Raw genomic sequence first — 11,646 nt, forward strand, 5'->3', positions numbered from 1 at the left:
CAGGTGTTATCTGTCCATATATTAGCTAGTGCTGTCTGGACACTCCAGGGAAACTCCTGGAAGTGAGTCAATGTTTTGTTTAATTTAGTTTTTCTTCGCAAAAACTATTAGAAACGTTGGATAAATTGTTATCTGAGATAAAATTAGCTTAGCATGAACTTAAGTTATTGCACTTTATCCAGCTAATAACATCATAAACAGAATGTCATATTTTTTTATTTATACATTTAACAGACGCTTTTATCCAAAGCGACTTATTTTACTTATTTTATTCACGCTTTACGTTTTTTACCAGTATGTGTGATCCCTGATAATTGAACCCACAACCTTTTGTCCTGCTAAATAAATGCACTGAGCCTCAGTAACTGTAGTTTAAACTTCAGTTCTTTTTAGTAAAAACTATTTTTATGAACCAGTTTTAGACTAAGAACATTCCACATTTTGAATGCATGCAACCATTACATAAATTACGGAAATGTAATATCCAAGAAAAAGCATTATTTGCACCCTTCAACATGGAAGACAGGATTTGTTCATTTTACTATGAGTTTTTATTCAAACTGTATAATTTGTACATTTGTCTAACTCTGTTACACATTCATTATTGAAGAAAAAAATATGGGAAATTATGTTTATCAATAAATACGAAATACAAGGGGAGGGGGGCAAAATAGAATGTTCTTGAAGTGTTCTCTTGTAGGTTCTTTTTGTAACCATTAAAAAAAAAGATTATTTTTATGTTTCATTATTATAACCATAAACTATTGTCCCTAAAGCACTTTGGAATCCAAAAACTGAGAGGCTCATAAGACATTGAAATTCTTAAAATTTGTAATAATTTTAACAATAAATTGCAATCACTACTTAAACCTTTATTTATGCAGAATTTGCAGCCTGTTAATTGCAACATTTTGGTGTAGATTAGTGTAGATTGGTGTAGAAAAACGTTGGAATCTCAAATAAGGATTCTGACTGGTTTGCATTTTTGGTCATTACATAAACTGCTATATTATATTTGTGTGATTTATGATAATGACTGTAAAATTTGAAAAAATCTTTATAAAGAACAATGACTAGTGTGTGTCCAAACTGAATTTTCTTATCTAACAGGTGTTTAAATACTTAAAGTTACATTAAAATAACTCATTCACCACCACTGTGATCTTTCTAAATATTTCAAAATTCCCCATCAGATGATCTTGAATAACAAAGCCCACCCAACCCTGCTCCTGGCGATCGACTGTCCTGCAAAGTTTAGCTCCACCCCTAATCAAACGCCCCAGCCTTTAATTTTTAAGTGCTCCTGAAGCCCTTAATTATTTGCTTCAGGTGTGCTTGATTAGGCCTGAAGCTGAACTTTTGGAGTACACTCGATTGCCTGGAGCAGTTTTTGGCACACCTGGCTTATAGGATTTCAGCTCCTGGTAGATGCAGTTACTTCGGACATGACCACATAGTGAATAACTCTGTGAGGTTTGCCCTTTCTGTCAGAAGTCAATTTTTTTCCGTGTGTATCTGTACGTGAAGCCGGTGAGTGAATGGGGATCCATTATTATGCTGTTCCCTGTATTTCCATTCCTTGGTTACTTTTCCTCACTCTCGTATTCCTTCCAATCAGTCTTCACATTGAGTTTTAAACACCAGTTTAGCCTCCTTGGAACTAAAAAACATGGCAACATTATATTTTCAGTCTATTGGGCTTGGTGTGGCATCCCTGATGTTCTCAGCATGAATGTTGTTGAGCTGTATGAACCCGTCCAGCACCACTGGTTCTACAACCAACAGGTGGACTCCAAAGACTCCTGGCAACCCTTCAGCAGAGAAGACTCACAGCGGCTGGAGGATGCGTACAGTCGAGGTCCTCCATTGACTTCTTGACAATAATTCTAGCAACCAATGGTTTTAAAGTTTAGTTTATTAGGTCATGGAAATACCTGATTTGTCTGCAGTGGGGAAATGTGAAAAGGATGAAGTAGTAGTGGCTACAGATGGAAGGAGGTATGACGTCAGGCTACGTGAAAGGAAGCGTTACTCTGTGTATTGGGAACAGAAGCCTGCCGAGGTCAGACGCTGCTCCTGGTTCCACAGAAGTATCAAAGCCATGACCTACAATCCCTATAGTGAAGAACTCTGTGATATCCTAGAGGTAAGACACAGATTTGTTTTTAGAACAAATCCTTTTTTTTTCCCATTTTTCATACCTAGTAATTTTTCTTCATTTAAAAAAAAAAAGGTTGCCTATATGACTGCAGTGACCCTGGGCAAATGGAAGCAACATTTGAAGCTCCCAAAAGGGAAAACTGTGATCCTTCACAATCCCAAGGTATTTTGTGAATGTACTGTAAAGCTCATGGTAAATGGAGACACTTACATTTTGTCTCTCTCATTGTATTACCTCAGCTCATGTTGCAGTATCCCTCCAGCTGCAAGGTCTTCCCTCGTTCCCCGACTGAACGGACTAAACCCAGATCTCTAAAGAGAGGAATTGAGAATACTTCAGTAGAGATACCAGAGGGTGTGTAGAATTATCAAATCATTGTATTAAGTGTAGGCATGTTTCCAATGCAGAAATGCTTGTGGCGTTCATTGTAGGCAGTCCCAGAATGCATTTTGACAAGCTCAACCTTGATGGCAAGTGGAGAGAAATGTTTGACCCATTTCCTGCAGTACTAAAAAAATGTGCATAAAAATGCTTCAGTGTACCTAAAACGGACTATTTTGACCAGAATTTCTCTGCGCTATGTATGTGTTTTAGGGATCCTACTGTTAGCGTAGGAACATGCTAATAACAAACTCTCTTGGTCTGTTTTACCCATTTTTATCCTGTGCTTTTGTTTAAAAGTATAATTCTGTTAGCTTGGCAACATGCTGTCATCAAAATCTATAGGTTCATCCCATGCAGCATTTAAATGGCGAATTAAGAATCCTTACTTGTGTGGTGTCCACTTTACTTGGGTTGCTGCCTTAAAAGGTATACATGTAGACAGCAAGAAAGTCTTTTGACAATCTTTGTAGGAGAACCAGAGATGGTAGACCACCTGGTGTTCATGGTTCACGGTATTGGTCCGGCCCGTGAAGGACGTCTCCGCCGTGGCATTGTCCAGTGTGGTGAGTCTATCTAAAACTGAATACATGAACTTAATCAGTATGATGGATTGTCTCACAACTGTTGAGCTGTTAGCCAGCCATGTTACCACTCCTTGTTACTGTACCCTCCCCCCACTACAGTTAATGATTTTCGAATCGCCTCTAACCGCCTCTTAAAGAGCCACTTCAGCCACAGTGAGGACTTGTGCCTTACTGGAAGGGTTGAGTACCTTCCAGTCAGCTGGCACAACGTCTTGCATGGTGAAAGTACAGGAGTTGACAAGTAAGATGATTTGGCTCTTATTAATTTAGGGTCATTCAATGTTAAATCTGTGTTTGATTTTGAAGGTGTGTGTGGGTTATTTTTTATTTTTTTCATGCCTTCTGGAATGGTATGGAATCGTTTTCATAGAGGGAAATGTATAGTTTCAACATTCTGTTTTTCAGACATTCCTCTTTACAAGCAAAAAGTATCATCCTTATGCAGACTGACCCACATTTGGATTTTGATCTTGAAAATGTGTATGATTTTACTCTTGGAGCAATATTTACATCCCAGTATCTCTGGAACTGAACCACACAGGGCCGTTAAAAATGAAGATGCCAAAAGGAAGTTAGTTAATCTTAATGCCCTTTTTAGATCTTCTGGAGTCAAGGCATGGAGCATAATTGAATTGAAAATGGCTTCTTCCTTATTTGGAACCATCACCATTGGTGCATAATGCAATCATGATTGCTAAAGTCAATAGATCTACCGGTCTCCATGTAAAAATAACTTTACAGACACAAAATGGTGGATTACTCTGTCACAGAGGAATATTTACGCTTTTATTTTGGCTTTCATCAGTTATGCATGTTAAATTCTTTAGGAAAATTGATAAACATTTGATCCAGGAAAATTTGACTTGACACACAATGACCCATTTATTTATTTTTTGAAGAAAATGCACAATTCTCTTACTGTTTTATTTCTATTTTTAATAGAGACATTGAGAGAATCTCTCTCCCTAGCATTAGCCGCCTGCGTCAGTTCAGCAATGGCACAGTGCTGGACCTTTTCTTCTACAATAGTGTTACGTACTGCCAGGCTATTATGGATACAGTGGCCTCTGAGATCAACCGTTTGCACAGCCTCTTCCTCCAGAGACACCCACACTTCACAGGACATGCTTCCCTAGTTGGGCACAGCCTTGGTACATGGCTTTAACTGTGCAATTCAGAAAAGAATTACGGTTTTGGTTTGGTGACCTAATAACCTGTATGTATGTATGGACAGTATTTTATGTCTATTACAATGTTTTGTTATAAACAGGCTCATTGATCCTGTTTGATCTCCTGGCCAATCAAAAGACTGATGCAGATAGCAAATCTCATGAGGTTTGTACCAGTGCTATTATGGTTAACTAATACTACCTATTAAAAATTGTTTTCTGTAATTTGAAATGAAGCTAAAATAAATCACATGGAAATATTACACATTAAAAGTGTTATAAATCTAAATTGATCCGTTATTTTAGTAATACATTCTTATTTAAATGGTTGTCTAAAATACTATAGAACACTGAGAAACATAACATCTGAGTTTCTGGACATTTCATGGTTAATTTTGACATTCCTAATAAAATAACTTGTTGTATGGCTGTTGCTAATTGTCAACCTTAAAATGCCTCTGCATGACATTTTTCTCTTGTCTAATTTTTTTTTTTCTTTTAATATTTTAAGCTCCATGAGGATGCTCATGTAGACCCAGCTTGTGGTTCCTATGAGAGTTTGGAGGAGTTGCTGAAAGGCCATGGGTTGGATGAGCACCTCAATTTACTGCACAGAGAACAAGTTGATATGGAGTCCTTGGTCAGTTTTCTGTTCTGAATTGCACATTAAAAATACCGCTCAGATTCTTTATTTTCACCCTTCTTATTTTAACTAAACCATTTCAGATGCTCTGCTCAGAGAAGGACCTAAAAGATGTTGGAATACCCCTTGGTCCTCGCAAGAAAATTATGAATTGTGTGAAGAAATGGAAGGTAATTCCTGACTTTTTTTTTTTTTTTTTTTTTAAATGGCCCTGTGTTTATAGGAGCTCAGTGGTTCATGGCAGATTCTGAAAGGTTTGCAATGTAGGTTAATTGTGCGGTTTCCTCTCCACACCCAAGGTGGAAGGGGAAGACTGATAAGAGTCTATTGTTTTATATGGGAATGTCTGTTTTGACACTTGAATATCCAACAGGACTCTAGAACCGGAAGTGGAAATGCAGCCCAAAATGAGATGCATTCCCCAAGTCTCGGGATTAGAAACTTTCATGAACAGAAGACCCCTGCCACTAGTGCCGTTGATTATCAGCATTTTGATGTTGGCATTGGACAAGTATGTATTTGTTCAGTGTGTGTGTGTGTGTGTGTGTGTGTGTGTGTATGCAGCACAACTGTATCTAAAATGGACAAATCTGCAAATTGAACGAATTCTGAAGCATCTTTTGACACCAAGAATGGTGTATATGCTGATGGAAATTCCACTTTGCATTACAGGAATAAATTATTTTTATTTTATTTTTATCTTTGCTGAAAAGTATTTTCATAATCTGTATTAGAATTCATCTTATAATTTATCTCTAGGTTCCTTCAAGTTAGGGCTGGAATTGTCTAACTCTCCACTGATATGAGTAGAAGCATCTTAAAAATTCAAAGCTTTTTTTATTAGTTGCCAAATAGTCCCTTCTTTATTTTGCAGGTATCCATCGATTATCCCCAGTTAGCCTTTCATCCACAGGCATTGTTTGCCATGGGTTCACCCATAGGAATGTTTTTAACTGTCAGAGGTGTGAAGAGGATACATCCTAATTACGGCCTCCCAACCTGCAAGAGTTTCTACAACATCTTCCATCCAGTAAGACACTCTCCAAAACCAAGAACTTCCTTTTAGATCTGTTCTTACACCGTGATTGTAATCTATGCAGTTTGACCCAGTGGCGTATCGAATTGAGCCCATGATTTTGCCTCAAGACGTCGACTTGCAGCCCATGTTGATACTCCATCATAAAGGCAGAAAAAGGATGCGCCTCGGTAGGTCAAGTCACTTTATAGAGCAAAATGTTTAGACTGTAGATTACTAAATGAAATGTCTTGATGCTTGCAGAACTCAAAGGGTTGACTAGAGTCAAATCTGATTTATTGGGATCCCTCCGGATGGTTAGGAAGAACACTTCTCCAGTCCCTTCGCCAGTGATCGCAGAGGGTGGAATCAGCTCCATGACCCTTGCAGATGAAATAGAAGGTATCCATCTCTTTTCAACTCAATTAATTTATAAAATCCATCTCCGAATGAGTGTTCCTTTTTAGTTTGAATATGTGTGGTGAAGTTCCACCAACAGAGCAGAAGGAAAGAAACCTCAAGGTGGGGATGTTGAATCGTGGGCGACGTATTGACCATGTCCTTCAGGAGAAGACGATTGAAAGGTTCAATGAGTACCTGTTTGCCATACAGAGCCATTTGTGCTACTGGTAAGTGAAAATCTTATGAAACTTGTATTTGTATTGTTTGTGAAATCTGTAATTTCTGTTTTGTTTGCAGGGAGTCAGAAGATGCTGCTCTGTTGGTTCTAAGAGAGATTTATGGGTAATTTACAGTGAGAAATGCTCCATAAATGTTAGGCTACATACCTTTTTGTATAGTACAACAACCTTTTAAAGCCTTTCCAGTCCACAAGGAGTCAACTGGCTTCACACATTTTAACCAGTCAGCCAATAAATTACCAAAAAAAAATTAACTTGGAATCCTAACTGAATTATTGTTGCAGAATTCAAGGCAGGCTTGGTAACGTGACGCGCATAATACCCTTTTGTACAGTTTGCACTGAAATATAAACTGACATTTAATGTGTGTGTGTGTGTATATTCCTGTAACTATGGTAAATGTCTTATTTCAGTTAATTATGTATTTATGAAGATTGGATGTTTTTTTTTATTAATAATAAAATCCTTACCCCCGAATTATTTTTTGTGATGCCCGTTTCTAACTTCTAAGTTGTTTGACATTCTTCAGATACCAACACTGTGTCTTTAAGGCAGAATTGAGATCATAGCCAGCGGGAAGTTCGTTCATTTCCCATTTATCCGTCTGGAAGAGTGCGCCACACATTACAAAACATCCCCTTTCCATACAGAGTCATGAACTGCCCTCCCTTCTTCCGCCAGGAATTCCACACAGCCAATGAACACATCAGTCCTGCAGTAAGGATTTACGAGACTTTCAGTCGGTCTCTTTAATTCTAGACGTTTAAAGGATAATCAAACTATTTATTAAGACTTGGGGAAGAAAGAAGCTGATGAAGATGCCCAGCCTTTAAGGGAAAAAAAGATAAAGGTGAGCAATCACTGTTATCCCCCGAGAATGTTACAGACATGGCTCTTTTTTTATTATTTATTTTTTTAATACCTGCTTAAAGGGAATTCAAACTCTCTCTGAACGTGAAGCCCGTGATGTTCTGATTCATGCTCGCGCTGCTCACAAGTTGGAATAGTTCGCCTGTCGGAGGCTTCAAATCTGCTCTGTTGAACAAGCATTGAACAGTTTCTCCGTAATAGTCCGTTAAATCAAATTAAATGTTTACATTTTAGTTAATTTTAGAATGTTCGGTTTTCTTCATTCGAGCGCCTTTGAATATTTTCAATGAGTCCGCTGAACCGGTTTACAAAGTGATTTCTTTACGATTCGGATCGAACTGTTGTGGAGTCGACCACTTCCGAGCTGTCAAATTTGGTTTCTGTCCGATTCTTAAACCGGTGTGATAGTCAAGAACATTTGAAGCGAATTGCGTGTAAGAACCGCGGTGAATTAAGTTTAATGAAATGGTTCTAAAGGGAACGTAAACTTAAAGGTTAACTGGAATTAATTCGCTTTTCTGTTGTTCCAACCCCGTATCAATGACTTTCATCAGTGGGGCACAAACTGAGAAATGTAGCAGAATGAGGGACAAGTTCTCAGTCACCATCGACTATACGGAATAAAAATGAACATGATTGAGACCTTTTCTTGTTTACCACTTCATTTTTGTCCCAAGTCTAACAAAAAGCCATTTAAGGTCCGGAACAACATTGACAAATAAGCTTCATCATGTACCCTGACCCCTATCCACTGAACATTTTACTTCAGATTGCTTTACTAGTTCCATGGGAACATGTTTGTTTTCTCAACCTACCCATGTCTTTTAGGCTTAACTCAAGTCACCCTTTAATCTAGTCCAAATTTGGTCAAAAGGGTGCTTTTTTTTTTCAGAAATAATGCCATTTGGTCCTCACCAAAATGTAAAAAGCTAGTTAGTGGTACTGGAACAAATCCATGCACTCATTTTATAATCCTGCTGTAGTGGAAATCCTGTGGTGTTTTCATAGTCACATGGTTTACGGAGAAGTCTGGGAAATGCAAATACCTGCAGCATCTTTGATCATCAGGGATGGAAACTTTTTATTTGGGCTACACTGAAGGAACTGAAGAGCTGAATGGACTCATTACATGATCAGTCACATGTGTTAACCACTGAAAAATACATCTGCAGGGAAGTCAGTGTTTGTCTGCTTTATCCACCGACACACAAAGGTTGAATTCAAAGAAAGTCATACAGGTCCCCAAACTGCCCACATTCAGAAATTTTATTACGAGACCCTCCTGTTTGTAAAGACACTGTCGGCTGCTGCTTGTTATATATATATATATATTTATTTATTTCACAGTGCTGGAATGAAATTGATTGATTTCAGACTCAAAGCAGCAAAAATAATAAATACCTGGATTATGGTTCTGTATTTTATTTAAATATATATGTTAATTAGGAGGAATTAAGCATTCCATCACTCGCTCATCAATGGATCCTCTGCAGTGATTGGGTGCTGTCAGAATGGGAGTCCAAACAGCTGATTAAAAACTTAGCAATACCACAAATATGGAATCTTTTTTTTTTTTTTTTAAAGGTTGTTTTATTTATTTATTTTTCTCTCTCTCTCTCTCTGCTGTTTGGGCTCTCATTTTGATGGCACCCATTCACTTCAGAGGATTCATTTGTGAGCAAGTGATGTGATGCTTAGTTGCATCACTGCAACAGATTTGAAGAAACTAACTCCATACATCTTGGATGGCCAGAGGGTAAGAATTTTCTGCAAATTTTCATTTTTGGATGAACTATTCCTTTAAGTGACCATCTGGCTCACGTCATTTTGGCTTGATTTTTTTTTAATTATTATTATTTTTTTTGGTATTTCCAAGTTACTTGAGGCAAACTTAAAAACACTCTTTAAATGTGGAGTCTTGTCCCCATCAGTTGAGTTACAGTGCTAGAAGGTAAATCTGAAGTGAAGTGTTATTTTTCATCCTCACATACTTGGATCTCGACCCCTACAGTGTGCAGTGGATTATGTAATCATCCCTTGTGGAAGAAGGATGTGGAAAGATGTTGAGTAAACAAAGGGAAGTTTCCCAGCCTGAGATTGCTCATGGTTCTGTGCCTCCGAAAAGAGTGTAGATAATGGAGACGCGACTGAATGGAATTTGTCATGTCATATATTAGCATTCTTTTCAACTTGATAAGGTTTGTTTGTTTGATTGTTATTTTCAGAAGAACTTTATTCCAGCTTCTCTTGGGGAGTTTTCTGGTTTCATAAGCTCAACTCTTCCCAACTCTATAAAGGCTAACCCACAACACAAGAGGGCAGGCTTTATCAAATTTAGTCATCACCCCTTTGCTATAAACTTTCACGGGCACACCTTAATTCAGACAGATTTGGTGTTGAGAGCATGAGAGCAAATCTAGATCACCTGATTATTTTGGTATATAATTGAAATGCAATTCTTTTCATGACTTGTCAACATTAAACTTTATTTACAAAATTCACCTACTTATTTAATTGATGATAACAACCAAATATTGTTCTATAGATGCTATAAAGCATGTAATGGTAGCTACAGTGCAACATTGTATAAATACACTGGTCAAAAAAAGGCTTAATTTTTTTTTTTTGGTGATTTAGAAATCTCAAAGTGAGACAATCATCAAAGAGCTGACCATATTTACGGTGTACACGTTTATTAGAAAGGCTGAGAGACAAGGTAGAGCAGAGGTGAAATGCAAAGAAGAAAGTGTTGTGTGTGTGTGTGTGGAGTTGTTAAAGGAATAGTTCACCTTCTGTTGCTGGTCCCCATCGACTCTCTCTCCTTTTAAATGGTTGTGGATGATGCGTGTCTTCAGCTACTTTTTGATTACAGAGACATTGTTGCTTTGACCATCCAGTCAACCAAACATGTCCCAGAATAACGTCAGTTCAGAAATGTTCAGTGGTAGCACTCAGCGGCAATGTGAGATCTGCAAATTTAGCTAGAAATGTGTCAGGTATATGTGAGGGCTTCCTTCAGCTCAACCGTTTGCCTGGAACTTTTACTCTAAATTAAAAGTAGTTTTGTGTACTAAAAACTTTTAAAGGTACTTCCAGGTATAGAAACTGTTATGTAACCCTGTTTGTTCGTTTGCATCTTTATTCACTTTAGTTCACTAATAGAAAGATGCTAATTTTCAGTTAAGCTGCTGAAATATGTCTTGCTTTTGATGTGAAGGTCATAGACCTTGCATGAAGGAAACTGATAGCTATTTCAACCAAAATATTTATGATTATCTGTCCAGATCTTGTAAGTTCACTTGTCAGAATCAGTCAACATTTACACACCCTCATGTATTTTGACACTTGTATAACATACCTCTGTGGAATGCAAAAAGACATGTTAGGCAGAATCTGCAAGCTTCTGTTTTCCATAGAATGAAAAGCTCACACACAGCTTTAAAGGCTTTAAAATCTATTACACAAGTCATATTGACTACTTTTGATTCTGTTACTGTGCTTTTTTTATTTTTTAGCGTGACCGCCCTTGTCCCCATCCACTTCTACTGTGTGTGTAAAGGAGAAGCATGAGCATTCTTCAAAATATCATCATCTATGTTCCATATAAGAAAGTCAAAAAGCTTTGTAGTGACACAGGGTGCTAACCATTTTAATTCGATTAATCGAAATAGACTATAACCCCAACTATTGCTGTTCTTACTCTTATGTGCACTCAGTCTTTCCAGATACAAGCCTTTTTTTTTTAGAACATATCACAGTTTTTATCATGATATAGTCTAAAAGAAGCTCGGCTAATCAGATTTGACCCACATATGAGATTGAACCTTAATTAGTCTGTCTCAAGAGATCACAGCAACATTTTCTAGTTTGTCTATAAGAGTTGTTAACAGTGCTGAAGTTTGTCAACATGTCAGTGCTTGTTCAGAAAAACATGATCTCCTAGATCCCCAATGCAGGTCCATTCAGATCACGATGAGATAAACCTGTCAGGATGGATGCCTGATGCAATTCCCTCCCTACCAGCCTTCCATGGAACATCCCACGTCTAACTGACAGCTTGTGTGTGTGTGTGTGTGTGTGTTTAGAGATCATGTGCTAATGTAGCTACTGTAGGAGTGTGTGTGTGTTGAGGTAGGAGGGGCATGCAGTGTAGAAACAAGCAGTGTTTCAGCATTTCTG

General features: G+C 37.7%; 1 protein-coding gene across 2 annotated transcripts; it reads left to right on the forward strand.

Annotated features, from left to right (window-relative positions):
• The first annotated feature begins 1,328 nt into the window (after window positions 1–1,328).
• LOC113054256 (phospholipase DDHD2-like) lies at window positions 1,329–7,094 on the forward strand. 2 transcript variants are annotated; one of them, XM_026219671.1, is made up of 17 exons: window positions 1,330–1,530; window positions 1,691–1,858; window positions 1,950–2,146; window positions 2,234–2,323; window positions 2,401–2,515; window positions 3,016–3,108; window positions 3,229–3,370; window positions 4,072–4,280; window positions 4,400–4,464; window positions 4,810–4,938; window positions 5,025–5,111; window positions 5,315–5,452; window positions 5,816–5,971; window positions 6,042–6,147; window positions 6,221–6,358; window positions 6,444–6,585; window positions 6,656–7,094. In XM_026219671.1, exons 2-17 carry the CDS (start codon window positions 1,729–1,731, stop codon window positions 6,702–6,704), a joined length of 1,986 nt encoding a protein of 661 aa, XP_026075456.1. In that variant the 5' UTR covers window positions 1,330–1,530; window positions 1,691–1,728; the 3' UTR covers window positions 6,705–7,094. The 2 variants fall into 2 exon arrangements, with proteins under 2 accessions (XP_026075457.1, XP_026075456.1); XM_026219672.1 differs by lacking the exon at window positions 6,656–7,094 and having other exon boundaries at window positions 1,329–1,530; window positions 6,424–6,530.
• Window positions 7,095–11,646: the final 4,552 nt, after the last annotated feature.

This window comes from Carassius auratus, chromosome 35 (genome assembly GCF_003368295.1).
Source record: "Carassius auratus strain Wakin chromosome 35, ASM336829v1, whole genome shotgun sequence".
NCBI classification, from domain to species: Eukaryota; Metazoa; Chordata; class Actinopteri; order Cypriniformes; family Cyprinidae; genus Carassius; species Carassius auratus.